This window comes from Podarcis pityusensis (assembly GCF_964106645.2).
Source record: "Podarcis pityusensis genome assembly, chromosome: 1".
NCBI lineage: Eukaryota > Metazoa > Chordata > Lepidosauria > Squamata > Lacertidae > Podarcis > Podarcis pityusensis.
Window position 1 is genome coordinate 112,461,841 of NC_138028.1, and position 22,269 is coordinate 112,484,109.

The 22,269-nt window shown below is 44.9% G+C and overlaps 1 protein-coding gene across 1 annotated transcript in view; it reads right to left on the reverse strand.

The window, feature by feature from the left end:
• ITGAV (integrin subunit alpha V) overlaps window positions 1-22,269 on the reverse strand; it is a 66,695-nt gene that overhangs the window by 41,373 nt on the left and 3,053 nt on the right. Inside the window, exons 2-3 of the mRNA XM_081023608.1 lie at window positions 15,135-15,265; window positions 517-608 (exon numbers count right to left, since the gene is read on the reverse strand). Coding sequence (XP_080879734.1) covers window positions 517-608; window positions 15,135-15,265 — 223 coding nt within the window. The remainder of the gene's footprint in view (window positions 1-516; window positions 609-15,134; window positions 15,266-22,269) is intronic.

The window sequence follows — 22,269 nt, forward strand, 5'->3', positions numbered from 1 at the left end:
ACGACAACAAAATGCTGCAGCATGGAGTGCTTCTGTTGAGGGCTCCAGCTACTCCATGCCATCTCTCTGAGAACACCCTGCTTTCCACCACCACAATCAAATAGTGAGTCTGCCTTTTTTAGGCCCACTGAGCACCCCAAGTCTCTGTTGGGCTATTTGGGTCCCCTGGTCCCCCAGTTCTTTAATTTCTCTATTGATGTCTATGGACATCTTCTCCATTTGAATCAGGGAGTGACCTGTCAGACACTATCTTCTCCCACCTACTTAATTAAAAGGCTGCCTCCCCTCAGTCTCTCAACATCCCATGGGACAGTTTGAGTGGATTCTGTCCCCTCCTCCAAACAATTCTGCTGATTTTTTTTGTACATTGGAGTTACCCTGAGCTTGCTGATTCTACTCTCTTAGGAGTGGGTGGTGTACAAAGATGTTAATTGATATTCAATCAATTTGATTGATTGACTCGTAAATAGATATGATGATAACGGCATGCAATAAACACTGAAAATGAAGGCTTACCAAAATTTTGTCATCTTTCGATCTCACCGATGCGCCAAACCATTGATGGGACTTGAATTCCAGAGGATCGTTTTTCGCAAAATCTCTGTTGCCTAGAAGACAAACAACCCCGTCATGGAGCTATGAAAATGACATTTCAGTCTTGCAACATCTGAACACTTCTCCTGGTATGCCCCGCAGAGGACCTTAAGGTACATGAATAACCTTAGTTTAGAGGTCCCGGGCCCTAAGGAAGTCAGACTATCCTCCACCAGGGCCAGGGCCTTTTCAGTGACGGCTCTGACCTGGTGGAATGCTCTGTCCCATGAGACTAGGGCCCTTCAGGATTTAAGCTCCTTCTGCCAGGCCTATAAGACAGAGCTATTCTGCCTGGCCTTTAATTTGAATTCAGCCTGATCTTTTATTTCCCTTCTCTTCCCTCCCCCTCCCCTTTATGAAGATTACCCACTCTGAGACCCCACAGCTAATTCTCCCCTGGCCTCCTCGCTGGCCCAAGTAGGACTAATTCAGCCAGCTAGCCCTGGTGACTATCTAATGTCTATTGGATGGATTTCCCCCAAATTGATTTTTGAACTTTGAATTTTATTGTTATTCATGCTTTTATATTGTATTTTATGCTGCTTCTATGCTGTATTACAAATAAGTGTTTTAAATTTGTTGTTAGCCGCCCTGAGCCTGGTTTTCTGAACCGGGAAGGGTGGGGTATAAATAAAAAAATATTATTATTATTTATTACCGAGTGCTATAATGTCTGAAGCGGGCTTGTCCCTTGCACTGAGTTACACATCATGTATCCATGCATCACGTTTTTTATTGTTTACAAGATTAGTTTTCACACTCCGTTAACAGCCGTCCCAGTAGATCTAAAATCATAATTAACAAAAAGGATCCACAGCAATAACAGCAAAGCCCTGACCCAATAAGTGCATCTTCAGCTGTCACGGAAAGTTCGTTAATGTTGGTGCCGTCCATATCAAAGAGAGCTTTCTCCTTACTTATTACACTGCCCTTGATGTCTTACAATGCACTGAATAGGTTCCACTGAAAAACAGGAGCCCAAGCCATATCCACACCGCACATTTAAAGCACATGGCTTCCCCCAAAGAATCCTGGGAACTGTAGTTTGTCAAAGGTGCTGGGAATTTTAGCATTGCAAGAGCTAAACTACAGTTCCCAAGATTCTCTGGGGGAAGCCATGACTGTTAAAGTGGTACCCATGTGTTTTAAATGTATGGTGCGCATGTGACCCTATGTAAGCATTCTGCTTATGTGTTGATTAAACACATGAGAGGGAACAGCAAGAGTGCTAGGTCTCCACCCCATCTTCCATAAGTTGCAGAGCAAATCTATGCAGTTCAGAATTTCCTGCACTTACAGAGGCTCTCTGTGTGCTTTAGAATCTAGAGGTCTAAACTGTGCAGTTCACCCTCCAGCTTGTGAAAGGCAATGGGGATGGCTGCCAGGTGTGGTGGAGGTGGCAGAGCTTAGTGTGCTTATTCACATGTGTGAAGAAGGGCTACTCTGCCTGAAGTATTTGCAAAACTGTTTGAAGTTCTCCTATCTGTGGTGTCTGAGTTGGCTCATTCGCACACCAAGGAAGCATGCATTCATCAAAAGTGATAATGTTGCCCATTGTCAGCCTACTAGATTATAAAGACCTGAATCACCTATTGAAAAAAACCACAGTATCTGTTAAAAGACTTGCATCTTCTAAAGAAAGAATGGCACCTTAGAAGCTGTGCCTAGCTGTCTGGGATCAGTGATAATAGACAAGGTCTCCATGAGATGAGGATATGGCTCCAGTCTAAAGGTCCTCATTATCTTGGTGGAAGTGACCCTCATAACTTGATCACCATGCTGGGAACATAGGAAGATGCCTTATACTAGATCAGACCATTTGGTCATCTACACCAGGGTTCCCAAACTTGGGTCTCCAGCTGTTTTTGAACTACAACTCCCATAATCCCTAGCAAGCAAGATGAGTGGTCAGGAATGATGGAAATTATAGTCTGAAAACAGCTGGAGGCCCAAGTTTAGGACACATTGATCTACACCAATACTGTTTACTCTCATGCAAATGTCTCTTGAAGGAAGGGATGGGGAACTTCCAGGTGGTACTGGACTCCAGCTTCCATCTGTCCCAGCCAGCATGGCCAATGGTCAAGGATGAGGGGAGTTACAATCCCATCTGGAGGGTACCCGGTTCCCCATTCCCTAGGGAACCCTAGGGTCTCTGGCAGAGGTATTTCACATCATATACTACCTGATTCTTTTAACAGGAGATGCCAGAGGTTGAATTTGACAAACAAAGCATGTGCTGTGCTACCACTGAACTATGGTTTCACCCCCAAAGGGAGTGCGTTCTCATAACAGCCCAACCAGAATCTACCTAGTTCAGGATACAGATTGTGAAACCTTTCTTCCAACTTTCCTTAGTTGCTCCTGAAGGATGATAAATGGCTCAGGCAGGGGTTAACGATCACCACTTTTTCCAATGAAAAGGAATAAATATAGGACCTTGTTAGGCCTGTTGAACTCTGCATTCGCAGTATCTTTTGAATACATCAAGAGGGCCAATAAATATTTCCAGAACCTGCACCCTACCCCCAGGCTTGGCCAACAAGGCAGATGTCTGTGTGACTCACCAGCTACATCAGCTTAAATTTTTGTAATCTACCTCAAAAGATTAGCTTTTGACTAACAACACTGCACTTCCCACCCTGCTCTATGTCACCCACCAGGGTGACCAAGTCAATTTTTGTCCCCAAACCATTCTGAAGCCAAGACTGCCTGGAGTTGAGAAGATCTCACCTGCTCCAAAGCCTTGTTGACAAATTCTGGCACTGTTTCATTAGCTAAGCTGTGTTCACATTTCTCTGGACACAAACCACATACGGTAATATTCTGTGGGATATTCTCAAAGAATAGGGCTGCAGTATTGCATCTGTCCATGAAGATGGCCTTGCCAGAATACAACCCAAAGCAAGGCCATCTTCAAAGGTTATGCAAGCACCGCTTATCATGGTTCTCACGAAAACAAGAGAGCCATGATTAAGAATGATCCTCTCTTCTACGAGTCAGCAGCTCCACAGTAATTCAGCTCAACTGCTGGCGACTAATCTAAACTCCTTTGTATGCTATCCACCTTGTAAGGAAATCTTTGCCTCTTTAGGCATATTATTGCTTCCTGTCCGGGAAATCCTGGAGAGAAAGGTTTCCGTCTTTGCTGGCAAGCCGAAACAAATAACAGCTGGTTTACAATCTTAGTAGGATTTTATAACCATGCGGCAAAGGGATGGGTGAAGATCTACCACTTTACATTCCACACCGTCATGTGTACAAAATCTCTAGTAGGGAGCTATTGAGGGTCTTTTCAGACAAGAAGCAAAGCTCTCCATCTAATCATAAGGTGATTCATTTTTAATGCAGGAAGTTTACTTATCAGGTTGCAGAGCTGGCTGTAGAAGATGCTAGATTAATAAAGATTTTGTAATTCTTACAACACAATTCAGAAGGAAGGAAGGAAGTCCCTGGACATAATGTTCAGTGGGGTTAATTTCTAGGATAAGTGTGTACAGGTTTGCAGCCTCAATTTGTTAAACTGGAAGCACAATTGACTTGTCTGAATGGCCATCGCCAGATTTTCAGTCATTAGTCCCTTCTAGATGCATTGCCTTGATTGCACTTGTTTTAATTTGCCTTGGTATGTAATATTGTGATGGATTTGGCCACAATACAGCTTTGGCGGCCAGCTATATAAGGTGGGGGGAAATGAAACAGAATAAAATAACTCGAAAGGTGGCATTTCTTCACAAGTGCATTATGGACTGTTATCATCCTCCTATTCTTAATATAATATTGTAGGAGCCTGCTACTTTACAAACTGTACACTAATTGATATGTGTGTGCGCGCGCATGCGCACACACGCAAAATTAAGTAAAAATGTGTGATAAACTGGAGCATACTGAGGTATATGCTATGGTCGGTGCACATAATGAGCTCCATGAGGCTTCTGTGCTTTTTCTGGACAGAAGCACTTAAAATAGCCCGTACTGTACTTAGTATTTCAAGAACGATTTTTCACTCGCTTCCGAACTTAAGATCTAATGTTTCAGTGCAAGCAAGCAAACAAAACAAGACCAGACAAAACAAAAACAAGTACCTAAGACCAGAAGGTGCAACTGAAATTTGCTAGAATCTTGGCATAAATGTGGGAGTACATTGCAATAGTTTCCAAATTTTCTGCCTGCAGGTGATTTTTTTTTTTAACACTAGCCTCTTTGCTGAGGAATCTTAAGTCACACAGCGCCTGAGGAAGATTCTTGAACATGTCCTGGGCCGCACATTCAGTTTATGCATAGCTCTGGTTAGGTCAGGGCTTAGGGCTTCCTTTCCCCAGTGTGGACTGATGCTTCAGCTGAGATTCCTGCATTTGCAGGGGGTTGGACTAAATAACCCTTGGGGTCCCTTCCAACTATACAAGTCTATGATTCTATGCCTTACTCTATACCGTATTGCTTTCTGGCTGGAGATTTCAGTGTTACATACTCTTCATACTCCCTTCTGGCTCTATATTGTAGAGAAAGATCAGTCTTAGTTTGGATAAGTTTGTCTGGCTAACTTCCCAGCTGAGAAACTCTGGTTTCCCTGGGAGAGTTTGAAAACCAACACCTCTATTGGAAGCAAGCCTGATGATTGAAGAGCAAGAAAAAAGGCGCTTCTTCAAAAGCATCTCTTCAGCTAATGGAAAGGCAAGACATGACCTGTTCCTCAAGGCAGTATGTTTTATCTTCTTTTTCAGTCAGTGGCGGGGAGTGGCCTGCGTCACAGCTGCCTCTTTAGCTCCTTGCTTGGGGTGCTTCAAACGCCAATACTTCCAGAGCACATTGTTGTTCTTAATTAGTCACGATTATTTATGGAATTTATAACCCAGTCTCCAAACTCAAAGTAGCACCCAAATAGTTTATTGAAATACTCAGCAGTAAAAACCATAAATCCAGTAAGAGTGTTAAAACAGCAACCCATCAGCAGAGGAAACCAAATCTTAAAATCTGCCTTAGGCCTGAAGGAAGAAATATTAACCTGATGTCTAGAAACAGGTAACAGGGTGTGTGGCTGTATCTGCAGCGGGAGTTTCACATCCTGGGGGCCAGTACAGCAAAGGCCCTGTTCTATGCTCCCACACAAAAAGTTTCTCTCCCCAAAGTGTCACCTTGGTAACAACCACACACAAGTGAGCCTGTTGGGAGCAGGCAGCAAAAAGGGGCAAGGCTGCTGCAGTTGCCTCACCAAGATCTTCTCTCAGCCCCGGGCCCCTTAAAGCGGTTGGGCAAATGCTAACATGTTGGGCACCTCACTGCTTAGTAACTTTCACAAGGGGAAATAATGGCAGCCAGCCTGGTGCCCTCCAGATGCTGTTGCCCTACAACTCCCAGTGGCCATGCTAGCTGGGGCTGATGGGAGTTGCAGTTCAGCAATAGGGGACCCCTGGAAACAAGGGTCATTCAGCCCCACCTAGTCCAATAATCTTTTCTCACAGTAGCCAACCATAGCTGTAAACTTTCCCCCTTTTTAAAGGAGAGTTCCCTTATTCCAAATAGGATCCCTTGCAAGAAAAGGGAAAAGTTGACAGCTATTTCGCCAACTAGCTGCCTATGGGAAGCCTGCAAGCAGGCCCTGGGAGCAACAGTGCTCTGCAAGATGTGACCCAGCATTTCTCTTCTCTTCATGCGGCCTTTCAGATACATCAAAAATGCAAAAACTGAACCAGAGTCCCTGGTTGGCTAGGAAATCTAAGAAGGAGTGGACTGCATGGGGTGGGAAGCCTAGCCAGAAGTCGCAGATTTATTGCATCTCAAGAGGGATTATTTATTTGCAGAGATGCTTCGTCTGCTTTTGTGCCAAGAAAAGACGGCTTGCGATGTTGCTGCCTCCTTCTCAGTTTGTTTAGAGGCCTTCCAATGTTAATATCTCCAGAGCGCATTGTTTAGCACAGCAGTCGTTGCAACATACACAATATAAATGAAAGCAAATGCTAGTCTTCGGAGGGCAGGGGGTGGAGGGAGGCGGAAGGCCTGTGGGTTGGCTGTCTTTAAACGCGAGTCAGCCAGTGTAAAGTGTGGGGTGGTGTGCAATTTAAAGAGCAGAAGAGGTGAGCAGGTAAGGAATGCCAAATCTCTCCACCCACCAACCAAGCTCATCTCTACAGTTTACCTCCCAAGAACATTTTCTCTCTCTCCTAGAGGGTTCTAATAGTGGAAGCAAATATAACTAAATAAAAAGCAGCTGAGGGAGAGACTTCTGGAGCAGGGGAAGGATACAACACCACCATCAAGAGTGCCATAGGAAGCTGCCTTATACAGAGTCGGTCCATTGGACTACATAGCTCAGTACTGCTTACATTGACGGGCAGGGGATTCCCAGGGTTTCAGATGGGGTATTTCCCTAGCCTTACCTGGAGAGGCCAGGGATTGAATCTGGGACCTTCTGCATGGAATCAGACGCCCTACCGTTCAACTCAACCTCTCCACTTTGCACTTTTAAAGAAATAGGCCTGCCACCCTCACATGCACTCAGTCTTCATTTAAACATGCATTCAGATGGCAATAGCCCTTATATGCTGGCACACCCTCCAAGTATCTGTATTTTCCAGGGACAGTCCCAGATTTACAGAAGCTGTCCTGGTTTCTGATTTGAATGTCTCACTTTTCCTTAGGACGTTCCTATTTTCCATCAGAGAAATGTTGGAGGGTGTGAAGTTATGCAACAACTGAGCCAAGGAGATAAGTAACTATATGACCTTTAGAAGACACCTGAAGGCAGCCCTATATAAGGAAACTTTTTTTAAAAAATGCTTTATGTTTGATTATGTGTTTATATATGTTGGAAGCCACCTAGAGTGGCTGGGGCAACCCAGTCAGATGGGTGGGGTATTATTATTATTATTATTATTATTATTATTATTATTATTATTGACATCCCTATTTTCATCAGATAAATAGTGGAGTGTGTGTGTGCTGAAAGAGCAGACAGAACCTCCCCCCCTTTTGCCATGCTGATCACATCAGGTTTCTGCCCATTTGTGCAGGATGGAGGAAGGCGAATATGGTGCTCATCCAAGGAGGAGGATACCTGCACAATATGCAACATGACATGCATTGTGGAGGGGAGAGAGCATGCTTGCTCCTCAATCTGTGAGGATATATTGTTGCACCAGGATAAATATATGAACTCGGCCTTCAGGATTTCCTGCTGGGCTGCACGGAACAGCTCCAAGAACCGACAAGACAGTCACAAGCATTGGTTTGCTGTGTAGGCATGTTCACAATAACTCTGGCCATGCAGTCAAGGCCGCCCCAGGCTTTGCCACAGCTGTAGCACCAACCACATTTCAAATGGCCCTCGTTGGAAATGCACAGCTCCTGCTTTGGTCAGGAAAGAACTGCTTCTTCCTCCAGAAATCTTTTAAAACACAAATAAATCATTCTATCTTGGCTAGTACGAGCAAGGCATTTTATCCTCTCATCTAGTTATGACTTGAGTAAACACAGTTTAAAACTATCCGAGCAGGAATCTCCTTAACCGTGCGCACAATGACTCATGCCGGGAATTGCACGCTGTGGTGGAAAAGAGGCAGAGCTTATTTCCTTGCAGCTTTGCATGAGGTATACTGGATTTAACAAGGGCCCCATAATAAATTAAGCGCATAGGTATACATTGCAACTTGCTTGAACCAAAATGAAGCCCAGGTGTTTTTCAACCAAATGTTCAACCTGCGCCATGGCGCAAGGCATCAAAACTCTCTTATCTCAAGTCATACTATTGATTCATCTAGCTCAGTATTGGTTTACACTGGCTGGCAGCAGATCTCCAAGGTTTCAGGCTGGGGGCTCTCCCAGACCAACTCGTCAGTGATCGAATGTGGGGCCTTCTGTATACGAAGCAGATGGCCTACCACTGAGCCCCAGCCCTTCCCATGCCCAACAGTGTTTTCTTTTTACTTGCACCACTATCAGTTTGTGAGATTACACTTTGGGGCTCCAGTGTGAATGAGGAAGACGAGGAAATAAGGAAGTTGAAGCAAAAAAGGGCATCTTGACTGGGTCAGGTCAATGACCTGCCTCAGCCCCGCATCCTACTTCTGACAGAGATCTGTTCCAGACACTTCTGAAGGGTGTAAGGAAAGAAAGCACAAAAGTGCTTACTTGGCAACATAATTGTGACATCCAGTAGACATACCATAAAGTTTTTGTTTCTCAAATTCCCGCAACTTAAAAATGCTTTTAAAAAACAAACAAACAGAAAATTCAGAAGGCATACAGATGTATGTCATCTGTAGTCATTTTCATCGTACATCAGCTTCGTTGGACTGGTCATGTGGTTCGGATGCCTGATTATCATCTTCCAAAGCAACTTAAGAATGGAAAGCAAAATACTTGTGGACAGCAAAAGAGGTTTAAAGATGCTCTCAAGGCAAATCTATTTTTAAAAATGCAGTATAAGCACAGATAATTGGGAAACATTGGCCTGCGAGGGCTCCAACTGAAGAACAGCCTCTACCAAAGGTGTCACGGCCTTTGAAGAAGCACAAACTCAGGACGAAAGGGAGAAACAAGCTAAGAGGAAGGCACATTTGGCAAATCCTCATCGTAATCAAATCCTGCCCAGAAACCTATGTATCCACTGTGGAAGGATGTGTGGATCCAGAATTGGCCTCCACAGTCACTTACGGACGCACTGTTAAGACTGTGTTCATGGAAGACAATCTTACTCAGCTACGAGTGATCGCCAAAGAATAAAGAAGGCTATCTTCATGAAATTTCCTCTTTATCTTAACACCCACCCGCACACCCAAAGCACATGATCAGAGGTTGGGATTGGTTTGCCCAAGATATTTCTCATGGGTGTGCCACTTTACATATCCAGTGGCGCTGTGGGTTAAACCACAGAGCCTAGGACTTGCCGATCAGAAGGTCGGCGGTTTGAATCCCCGCGACGGGGTGAGCTCCCGTTGCTCGGTCCCTGCTCCTGCCAACCTAGCAGTTCGAAAGCACGTCAAAGTGTAAGTAGATAAATAAGTACCGCTCCAGCGGGAAGGTAAACAGCGTTTCCGTGTGCTGCTCTGGTTCGCCAGAAGCCACATGACCCAGAAGCTGTATGCCAGCTCCCTCGGCCAATAAAGTGAGATGAGCGCCGCAATCCCAGAGTCGTCCACGACTGGACCTAATGGTCAGAGGTCCCTTTACCTACCATTTTGTGTCTCAGTTGTCCTAGCTATATTAGATCCTTTCAGAGGTGCCACCTTCTCCAGAGGATTGAGGGGCCCCAACATGACTTCCTGACATCGCACACAGGGCGCTCTGAACATTGAGGAATCCCAGCCCCCTCAAAAAAAAAATTAAGAAAAAAATTGGAGGGCCCCCCACAGTGCATCAGCTGCCAGAAGCAAGCACCCTTGGATCTTTTGTTAATTCTTCTACAAGGTGCTCTGTCTCTTTCACCTGGGTTCAAATCCCTACTCAGCCATGAAGCTTGCTGGACGACTTTCAGCCAGCCACAGTCTCTCAGGCTAACCTACATCCCAGGGTTGTTGTTAAGATAAAATGGAGTGGGTTAGAACCCATATATGCCACTTTGAGCTCCTTGGAGGAAAGTTGGGATATAAATATAATAGTAATAAATACAGGATCTTTGGCTTGCTCCCACTATACTTTTTCCTTGTGTGTATTGCCTGTAGTTTCATAATAGCTTCAAAAACAGCTTTTTAAACAGCTTCAGTGAAAGGTTTTGTCATATACACACTGAAAATCAACATATATTAAACCATGTATCAGTTGCAACACTTTCAAAATAGGCTGGGAGTTTTGCAAGAAGCACGCTCCTTGCACAAATGTCATATCCTGTTTCACCATGTGTTGAAAAGCTTTGATCTGAACTGTAAAATTAAACCAGAGGAGAGGTCTGGCAGGACCCTCCAAGAAATGAGAAACTGCAATGTTTCTTCTTGCTAAAGGGGCCCCTGTCCATCCTTTGCTTCCTTCTGCAGAACCTTAGTAAAGGATAGCAAACTCAGTCACACAAGGGCTCAAATCCTGAAACACATCCACAAGACCTGTTAAACACAGCAGGACTTACTTTTGAGTAAAGATACGAGCAGAAGAGGGGTCATCTCGTCTAGCATTCTGTTCTCACAGAGGCCAACCAGCTACCCACATGGTCTGCAAGCAGGATTTGAGTACAACAGCACTCTCCTCATTTGTAGTGCTCAGCAACTGGTATTCAGGCGCATGCTGCCTCCCAAAATGGAGGCAGAACATACCCAATGCGGCCAGTAGCCACTGATAGCTTTACCCTCCATGAACTGGTCTAAACCAGTGATGGCCTAACTTGGCCCTCCAGCTGTTTTGGGACTACAATTCCCATCATCCCTGACCACTGGTCCTGTTAGCTAGGGATGATGGGAGCTGTAGTCCCAAAACAGCTAGAGAGCCAAGTTTGGCCATCACTGGTCAAGGCTTCTCAAACTTGGGTTTCCAGCTGTTTCTGGACTACAACTCCCATCATCCCTAGCTAGCAAGACCAGTGGTCAGGGATGATGGGAACTGTAGTCCAAAAACAGCTGGAGGGCCAAGTTTGAAAAACAAACAAACCTGGAACCTCTTTTAAAGCCATCCAGGTTAGCAGCCATCACAACATCTTGTGAAAGCAAATTCCATAGTTTGACTATGCACCGGGTGAAGATATAATTTCTTTTTGACTGCCCTGAATCTTTCAACTCTAGCTTCATTTAACAAGTTCTTAGTATTATGAGAGATAATCCTTTCCCACCATCCAATTCAGATGTGCAGGATTGTGCTGTTTGGGTCCAGGATGCCTGATCCCATGTCAAACCTCTAAAGGAACTTCACTTGTTGCTGTCACTGTCTAAGCTGGGTGGCAGTGAAGATGAGTCTCCTTGATTTGACCGCTTTCCCTTGCTGGCAGCACTTTTCAACCTTCAGTCCCCAGATGCTGTTGGACTACAACTCCCATAATCCCTGACCCCTGCCTAAACCAGCAGGGGACAATGGGAACTGTAGTCCAAAAACACCTGGGGACCTAAGGATGAAGAACAGTTACCTGGGGAGGCTCCTCTAACTAGCTCATATCACAGGAAGGTGATAAATACTTCCCTGCTCACATAAGGGTTTCAGTCAAATCAGCTGTTCCTAATATTATTTTATCAAAATCAGCTTGATGCACTTCCTCTTTCCCTCCCATTTTGTAGTGGACTCGGTGTTCTAAACGTTTTCGTTGGGGTTTTATATTTTGATCTGCTCTTTTGCTGCCACAGGAGCCTTTTGTGGGCTTGTTGGCAAGATGTTGTTTTTAGACTAAAGCTATAAATAGGAAAAGGACCTTCCCGTGACCCACCGCTCCCAAACGCAGCCTTTGAACAATGACACGCTGGATCAGTTCAGCTTCGGCTCTGCCAGCTTCCTCTGCCGTACGCCGAGAGAAGTCGGCAGGCAGCTCCCCACCAATTCCCCCCCTTCCCAGACCCCTGGCACACATTTTCCGCATGAGTTCTCGGCACCGGCAGCAGCTCCTGAGCTGGAGAAGGCTGAGAGGATGGCGCTACGCAAGGCCCTTTTAAATATGCCAGATGCTAAATGGGTCACAGCAATGGCCATGCCTGACCGATAGCGTTGTTTGGCTCTCAAACAAGGCTTTCTATTGTTGGCGAAGGGATCACCCACACACAATAACCAGAAGGGAACGTGGCTCTGTTGCCCTGAAAAAGGAATTCTACACTCTTTTTAAAGCCATGCTTCCCCTTCCACGCACATCAGAAATGAAACCAGAGCTGCAGAGTTTCTCATGGGGAACATTTCAACAGACAAATGAAGGGGAGCGGAATTCACTGGGCTTGCATCACACTACAGCTGACCAGTCTCAGCCCATGGGCTGGTTTTTTGGAACTGTCAGGCTACAGCTGGAACCAGATGACATGTTTCCATAAGGTGTTTGTGTGCAGGCTAGAGGGAGAATCTTTGAGATGGATCCAGACTTTGGCCATGGACACATTGCCAGCTTAAAACACAGCTAGGTTGTTCTTTTTCTCAATTTAGATCAAAGCAGATTTGGGGGGAAACACAGTATTTCATAAGAAACGACAGGATAGATATGGATTGTGGCCAATGTTGTGTGTACATCGCTTCCCAAATCAGCAGTGGGAGCACACTGGATGCAGTAAGCAGCAGTGTGTACACAGCCTAAGTGATGCTTAATGTAGTCCAGTTTGCTCCAATCTGGTGCCCCTAAATGTTGCTGGACTAAAGTCCCCATTGACCATTGGCCTTACAGGCTAGGATTGATGGGAGTTGTAGTCCAACAACTCCTGGAGGAAACCAGCAGGACTCAAGTTAGCCATGACTAACTTTCTGCACAGTCCTAACTACTCAGAAGTACGTCCTGTTAAATTCAATAGGGCTCACTCCCAGGTAAGTTACGCTGAGATTTCCACTTTAGGCCCCATTGGTTTTAGTGGATCTACTCCAGCCTTTGCCAACCTGGTGCCCTCTACACATTTTGGACTACAATTCCCATTAGTCTTAGCCAGATGATGATGATGATGATGATTTCTATGCCACCATTCATCTGAGGATCACAGGGCTGTTTACAATATAAAAACACTAACATAAACAAAAACGATACCCCATAGATTTTTTTTAGATTGAAGGCTATAGATTAATTGGTCAAAGGCCTGGAAGAAGAGGAATGTTTTTGCCTAGTCCCGAAAGGTATGTAACAAAGGTGCCAGGGGAGCCCCTCTCGGGAGAGTATTCTACAAACAGGGAGTCACCACAGAAAAGGCCCTCTCTCATGTTGCCATCCTCTGGACCTCTCATGGAGCAGGGCTCAGTTTATGGTCTCAGGGTCCAGAGAGGTTCATATGGAAAGAGGCGGTCTTTGAAGTTTGTAGTCCTGAGCCATTTAAGGTTTTATAGAACAAAACCAGCACTTTGAATTGGACCTGGAAACTAATTGGCAGCCAGATGACAAACATGTCTGTAAACCTGTATTTATTCATGCCATGTGTTTTTCAGTGGTTGTTACGGTTAGCTGCCTCAGGTGTGGCATGAAGAAAACTGGGCTACAAACTGACCATTTGCATAATTGCAAATGTGGAACAGATAGCTGAATAGGTAGCCTGCAACTAGTGTACCCGCAAGCCCAGCACTGCTCCAGAAATGCCTTAAATGACTGCCTGCCCCTATAGCACGCTTACCAGGATTCCACCACATGTCCACAAGTGGCTGTGGGGCTGCATGTGCAAAGTCATGCTGCGTACATGGTTTCCCTTTTTAAAAATAAATAAATAAATCTAGCTTTAGTGGGAGTGACTGAGGGACTGAGTAATTTGCAACTCATAAGCACAGGAATTCAAGCCTGCCTTTTTGAGCATATCTCCCACTTCAGGACCTCTTGACTTGGAGCCTCAGGCTAAGTGAACTTAAGAAACTTTCTGAATGGAAAGTTTCCCATCCCCTCTTACCTGCTGCCCATCACCTGAGCACCCCCTAGTATTGTTCCCTGGAGGGTTGGGGAGGGGGCTCCTAAACAATGTGGGGCAGGGCATGAGATTGCTGCTAGGAACAGGAACTAGAATTTCCCTTGTAGTTCAAATTTGATTTGGGGCAATTCTCCCCTCTCATAGCAGCCCACCACACCACACCCCATATTTTTCAGGAGGGGTCCTCGACCCTCCAAAGAGGCTTTCATTGGGGGTGCAAATCACTGCAATGGAGAGGAGGGGACAAGAAACCTCCCCCTCCTTCCGTGAAATTCCAGAATCCAGTCCTCTATGTTATGTCTACATTGTTGTAAGCCCTGGACAAGGAACTAATGTACCCTTTGCTGGAATAGCTAGCATATAAAAAGCACTTTCAAATGGTTTTTGCCACTGTAAAGCAGAGAGTTCTTTAATTCCAGCAACAAAGATTCCAGCTCACCAGAAAGCCAGCCTATTTTAACACACTGAAACTGCCAAGAACGAACAGTGACGGCTTAGGGATGTCTTTGAATTGGCTTATACCCTACCTCTCATCACAGGCCGTCATTCCCTCCCTTACATTTGCAAATCCGGTGCACTTCCGCCAAGAGAAACTTTATCTGCTAGGATTTGCAGTTCCTTGAGGGGCTGCCAGAAACAAGCAGAAGATGGCAGGGAGATGTGGGTTGGTTTCCAAGCAGTACAGATTCCCAAGATCACGTGGGAAAGCTACATCCTCCCATCCTGCTGGTTCTGTCACCAGGATCCAAACTGTTCACCAACAATGAATGTGTTGGCTGTCTTGTCACAACCATTCCAAATCAATGGCATACTATGCATGTCGGCAGGCCTACCACAACATGCATCACTACCTGAGCCGTCAAGATGGTTCACAACACTGAGCTAAGAGCACCTCCACCATTTTGAATGACTATGGCATGAAGACAGGCCAACAAAGTGAGCCTTGTGTACAATGACCCTTATTGCTCCAAATCTTTTCCAACAGGTTGCTGATTTGCTTTCCTCTTTGCAATTCATCCAAATCCCTTGGGTTGGCAAAAGCCCATATTGCTATATTATTACCTGTGGCATCGAATACAATTGGCTGGCAGTTTCTTCTGTTGGGGTTCCAGTTACACTTGAGCACCTGGCCTCCTTGCACAATCCCAGGTTGAGTTGTGTTTGCCTTTGGAGCACCCACAAGGAGGAACATCCTGCAGGAAACAAATGAAGAAGCAAACAGTTTAGGAATCCTCATTATGCCACTGAAGGAAATGGATTCAAGTGTAGTATGGCAGCTACTGTAATGTTAGGTAGGGCTAGAACCATAGCTAGGACCATGTAGAAGCCAAAAGATTGAGGTGGGATTGCTGGAGGCCCTGTTTGCTCTTCCTTCTATAGTCAGATTTGCTGCATAGAACAACTTGTGGTCCACGGAGCCAAATGCTACCCCACCAGCCATACGTGAGAGTCTAGCCCATCTAAACATTGTGGTTTTGCTGCCCAGCTGAGACTAGAAAAATGGTGGCTAGAGTGGGGGGTCAATCAGCTGGCAGAGCACATGGCTCATGGGCTGGAGTCATCTTGGTGGGTCACCATTAGGGAGGTCTTGTCCCACGAGATTTTTTATCACCACAAAAAAATTCAGAGCCAGGGTGACTCTCCTCCAGATTCCTATGGAAAGCCCAGAAGCAGGACATGAGAACAGCAGCACTCTTCCAACTTGTGAATCGCAGCAACTGATATTTACAGGCATACGAACCAACTCCTAGGGGCCAAGGGGGCTTTGGCCTCCACAACAAAATATTTGAGGGGGCTGGGCCTTCCCATTCAAAGGGTGTGTGTGTGCACTGCATTGTGTGACTGATTATGGGGGATGGGGCTTTCCTGGGTCCCCACAATATTTTATTCAAGTTGGCCCCCCTGTTTACAGGCATACCAGTGAGACCTAAGATTTCAGCATGAGGGCGACATCCCCTTAAGAGAACTTCTCAGGGGCTACATGTCAGTGGTGGGCAGGCCTAGAGGCAAAAAGTGGGAGCAATGAATGTGAATCTTACCATGCAGTATCAGGGACAGGTAATATGGAAGGATAAACTTTGGCGCCCTCCCCCCCCCCCATATTTCTTATTTTCACAATAAGTCTTTTTGGTACAGTTGCTTTTTAAATGGATCTTCTCAGTAGGTACCCGTATAAATATACATGTTGCTGTTGCTGTTGTGATTTTGCACACCCTTGGCTCAGCACCCTGTGTGAGGGAACTGTGCTCAGTGGCCTAAATCTGGCACTACCTTCTAGCAAAACAAAGCTCAGAGGTTTCTGCTCTCACACACATCTCCATCCCTTATCCAGGCAAGCAAGAGGCATTATCACACTTCAAGGACACATTCCAGTCAGTAAGCCATGTAGCCTTTGAAGCCCAAAGACCATATTAAAAGGCCTAGAGGACTGCATGAAGGCCACCAGGCCTGAGGTTCTCTTTCTCTCTGACCTAGGCTCAAAATGTGCTGGAATGGCAAAAGTTGCAACTTGCTTACCCCACCTCAACCAAAACGATATACAGTCATTCCTTGGCTCCCGAACGCCTTGGGAGTCGAATGTTCCAGCTTCCAAGCAATCGAAAACCCGAAGTGAGTGTTATGGTTTTCAAACGTTCTTTTGGAAGCCGAACGTCTGACAGGGCTTCTGTGGCTTCTGATTGGCTGCAGGAAGCTCCTGCAGCCAATCAGAAGCCACACTTTGGTTTTCAAATGTTTTGGAAGTCGAATGGACTTCCGGAACTGATTCTGTTCGACTTCTGAGGTACGACTGTACAGGGCTGGACTGTAAGACATAAGAACGTAAGAAACGCCTGTTGGATCAGATCACTGGCCCATCTAGTCCAGCATCCTGTTTCACAATGGCCAAAAAGATGCCTGTGGGAAGTCTGCAAGCTACACATGAGCACTCTGCCTGTCTGCATTTTCCAGCACCTGGTATTCAGAGGCATAATGCCTCTGACAGTGCAGATAGACAGACCACAAAGAAGAAGTCTACATGGCAGATGAGCCTTGCATGATGTTTCCACACAACAGATGTTTCCATGTGCTGTGTTTGAGTAACCAGCAGCATATGAGGGTTAGTGATCTTCTAAGTTGAAGGGAATGTGTCTTTAAATTCCATGGCATTCAATATATTCCAAAGCTATTCTGGCCTTCAATGCCTCCCCCAGCAAACACACTTTAAGCGCAAACAAATCTACTCCAAAAATAAAACAAACAGCCTCCTGCAGTCACTAGAATATATCATGTTCCTTGTACTCAAGGAAAGTCTCTCCTGCTCTCCTTCCACTTCAAGCAACATGCCACTATAAATCATCAGGCATATTCCCCTTAATTCACAACATCTCTGCTCAAATCTACTCTCCAGAGCAAATACCCTCAGCTATTCAGTCTCACTTACTTCTGATGTTTTGATTTGGCAAATCTTGGCCGTGACAGTATTGAAATAACAGCTTAAAATAGAAAAGAAGCAGTCAAACAAAAAACACACACCATAATATACCAATTCTGATGTTGACTATGCCAGGAAATAAATGCAAAACATATGGCAAATAAACTGCTCTACCCACTGCAGTGACTTACAGCGCAACATTTTGCCAGGGACATCAACACTGTCCAACACAAATGTTTAGGATTGGAGTGTTGCATGTTGATCCTACAGATATCAGCAGATGCAGTGGTGAGCCACAGAGTGTGCTGTGTGCCAACACAAAATTGCCACATTCCAAAAGGATTATGGCTCCTCTCTCTTTCAGAGGAAGTCGGAAGTTCCACAGGTACAGTTTGCTTACCACCATGTGAACAGATATAAGAGAAAGGGAAAATAGTGTCCACTCCCTCTGTTCCTGCCAAATTTCAATTGTTTCACTTTTATCCCAGAATTAGTATTTGCATGCTTTCAGAACATAAGATTCCTCCTCTATTTCTTTCTTAACAACTGCTGAATTTGCAAAACTGAAACCATGGCTTATGTCTTCAGCAATCGGAACTGTGTGTAGACAAATATCCAACTATGTTTGTGCCATGTACACACCTTGCTTATTTGGATTGCTAGTCATGTTTATACCTTGGGCATGTTTTTATCGTTAAACATGTAGAAATGGTTCTGTGGTTCAGATGAATCCCAATTATTTGAATAGAGCTTTTTTCCAAGTCTTTGTTCCTTGGCATCAGAGTTCAGGAAAATTATATATACAATGAGTCATGCTGTACTAAATATAACAAGGCAAGTCAACTATTCTAAGAGCATGATATCCAACTAAGTTGTACTCAGAGTAGCCCCATTGAAATCAATGGACTTTAGTTGGTTAAGTTTTTTAATTTCTATGGCTCCATCCTGAGTACAAATAGCATCGGATACCACCATTCATTTCGTTTTTGCCTGGGGCACAATTCATCTAAAGAATAACAAAAGGAGGAGCAACGTTCACCAAGGAGAAACAGTGAAGCAAAATGGTCAGTCATCAAGCTTCGGCAAAGTAGGAACGTAATAAGACTTCTGGATCAGAGCAAAGGCCCTTTTGGTCCAGCATCCTGTTCTCTCAGTGGCCAGCCCCATGCTCATGGAAACCAGCAAGCAGGACATACAAGCATACATACATCATTTTACTCACATGCCACCTTTCCACAGTTCAAACCATGCTCAAGGTGGCTTCCAACATGAAAAAACATAAATGACTACAACTAGGGCTTGGTGATGTATCAATACATCACCCAAAATCGGTTTTCCCTATCCCTATCATGATAATGGTTTCATAATATCTGACATGGTGATATCACAAATCACAAATCACAATGTGTGTGTGTGTGTTTGAGTGCTACATAAAAAATTGTGATGGGGGGAAATAATGGAGCCGGTCATAACTTCTCTCATGATTTCTGCTGCCCCTGCTGCTTATAAAATAGCAGTTTTAACAGTATGCTAAAGGTAAGTAAAAATGTATCAGTTTTAGACCCCTATGTCAGAGTTTTTCAAACTTTTCATGGTGATGGCACATTTTTCAGACACGCATCATTTCGTGACACAGTAATTCAGTTTTACTAGCACAACGGAGGTTAAACTAACCCCCTCTCAGCCCCAGGAGGAGTGTTCGCATGACACACCTACACACTGCAGCCGACACACTAATGTGTCGCAACGCACAGTTTGGAAAGCTCTGCCCTAAGTAGTAGCAGTTGCCAGGACATTATCCTGTTTGCCTCTACATAGTTACATCCTTATTTCAGACATCGTGATCTATCGCTATATACCACTGTGTTCAGCTGATGATATATCACAATGCTGAAAACCAGATATCGCCCAGCCCTATCTACAACTTAACAAAAGCATTCATAAACAATAAATTAAACATTAAAAGTTACAAAACTAAACTGAACAATTTCCACATAAATCACAACAAAATCTAAAATAAAGTTACAAAAAACCAACAGCACCCCCCCTCAAAAAAAAACAAAAAAAACCTCAGCCCATGAGTCTGTTCAGCAGCCTCAGCTTTTGTAGTTGGAGTCAGTCCGGACCGCACCCTCCCATGCCAGGTGGGAAAAGGCCTGTAAGGCAGGGAGCAGGTCTTCCAGGACTCACAGCCAAGATGGACTTGAACACAACAGCACTCTCCCCTCCTGTGGTTTCCAGCAACTGGTATCAGAAGCATTGCTGCCTGCCTTCGACAGTGGAGGTTGAGCATATCAATCAAGGCTAGTAGCCAACTGATAGTCCTATCTTCCAATAATTTATCTAATCCTTGTGAGGTCTCCCTGCTCCTTCTTTGAATGATTCATACAAGTTGTGCTAGATGGGGATCTGCCCATAATCAAAACAACTGCCACTTATTAAACCATCAGATATTGTAAGTTATCAGACTACTGTCAAGATAAAGCAGGTCTATTCAAGCTATAATCCACCAAGCCCAAGACAGGTCAACAGACATGCGTTGTGGGCTGCAGGGACTTCCCCTCCCCAATCCTGGCCCCCAGTTTTGCAGACAGGAAGCACAAGGGTGTGATTTATCTCACCACTGGTGGTGCGCTCATACATGATTGATGGACTAGGTTCAGCTTGAGGGGCCACTACTAAGCACTGCATTGTTATCAAGATGCTTGCAAATTGACTGCTTCATCATCTGCCCTAGGATCTTCCCTGGTACTGATGTCAGAATGACAAGTCTGTTATTTCCTGGATCCTCCCCCACTCTCCCACTTCCCAGCCCTGGGTTTTTTTTTTTACTATTTGGGCAACATTTGCCTATCTCCAGTCCTGCGGCATCTCAAGATGATAGACAACAAGCTCTTTGTACTACCCAGGCATACCAAGTTCCATACATCAAGGTTTCGGGGAATTTCCTGAATTCCTCCTGCAATTCATCATGCAAAACTGCTCTCCTGAGTTTCTGCAGAACAAACCACTGTAAGCATAAGCTGCTACTGACCTGTTTTCCTTCATCCTACTTGGTCATAAGCATGGCTTTCCTCCTGCCTACATTATGTGTACAGTGGTACCTCGGGTTAAGTACTTAATTTGTTCCGGAGGTCCGTTCTTATCCTGAAACTGTCCTTAACCTGAAGCACCACTTTAGCTAATGGGGCCTCCCGCTGCCGCCGCGCCACCGGAGCACGATTTCTGTTCCCATCCTGAAGCACTATTTCTGGGTTAGCGGAGTCTGTAACCTGAAGCGTATGTAACCCGAGGTACCACTGTATTATAATGCATCAGCTGGATAGCTCAGCTGGTTAGAGCATGTGCTGATAAGGCCAAGGTTGCAGGTTTGATCCCTGTATGGGACAGCTGTATATTCCTGCATTGCGGGGGGTGGACTAGATGATCCTTAGGGTCCCTTAAAACTCTACAGTTCTATGATTCTTTGATGCTACGATCTGCAATTCAATCCATAATATAGCTTTTAACCCCCCCCCCATTTTAGATATCTATACAGTAAGGAACATGGAAATCTATTTATAATGTGGCATATTTATTTATTTATTTGACTTTTAACACCCACTTCCAACCCAGACTATTCTTCTACCTGCGTCTCTACCTGCAAGTTGCCTCCTCGTCCCCATATATCCACGAGCCAGCTAGACAAAGAATGACTGGGAGTGGGGAATTGGCTTTTCCTGCCCTTAGGCCTTGAACCAGAACCTGATGTGCTGGCATGAGCAGGTGAAGCTTTTACAGAGCAGCCATAAATATTGGGTTGCCTCCAGTGCTAGGCGATTGGCATTCTTCTCGCTCAGTGGGACTTCTTCTCCTCTCCCTGTGCCTTCACCTCATCCAAAATCTGCTCCAGAGGGTCCCCCAAAGGCTCTGGAGCAGATTTTGAGGGTAGGTGGGGGGGGGGGGGCTGCAAAGGAAAAGAGAGGAGGGGGAAGTTCTGCTGTACAAGTTGAAGCTTGTGCAAGCAAAACAGCAATTCTTCTAAGGTCTGCACTGCAAGCCACCATTAGAGGCACACCTACAATGGCAACTGTAGGCAAAGGTGCTGAGAGCTGTGCCTTCTCCATGGTGATGCCAATATTACGGAAAGCCCCTTTTCAGACAAGTTTTCCTGCTCCCTCCACTGACAGTCTCACATCACCATCTAAGAACTATGGCAGGCATTATCTGCTGGTTTTCCAGGATGTGGTTGAAACAGCTATGCTGTTTTTAGCTATTTATAAATACTTTATTGGGTTTTTAAAATTATTATTCTAGTCTGACTGATATTGCACTTATCATGGGTAATATTATTTTTGGCTCTTACTCATGTGCCTCTTTGGGTCCCATCTGACAGCAGATGCCCACAGCTTATAGGCGTTCAAATACACACCCATCTAATGGGTGACATCCACACCATTCCTTTAAACCACTCTTATGCCACATTTAAAAGTCACAGCGTCCCCTAAAGAATCCTGGGAACTGCTGTATCTTTGTCAGAGAGCTACAATTCCCAGCACCCTTAGCAAACTACACTTCCCTGGATTCCTTGGGGAAAACCATAGCTATTAATGAGGCATAAGACTGCTTTAAATGTATGGTGAAAATGTGAGCACACTTACCATATTTTTCCGTCTAAAGACGCCCCCATGTATAAGACGCCCCCTATTTTTGGGGACTCCAAATTAAGAAAACATCCCTCAGCACTATCCATGTATAAGACAAGCCCCTATTTTAAACCTAATTTCTGGTTAAAAAAACCCTAGT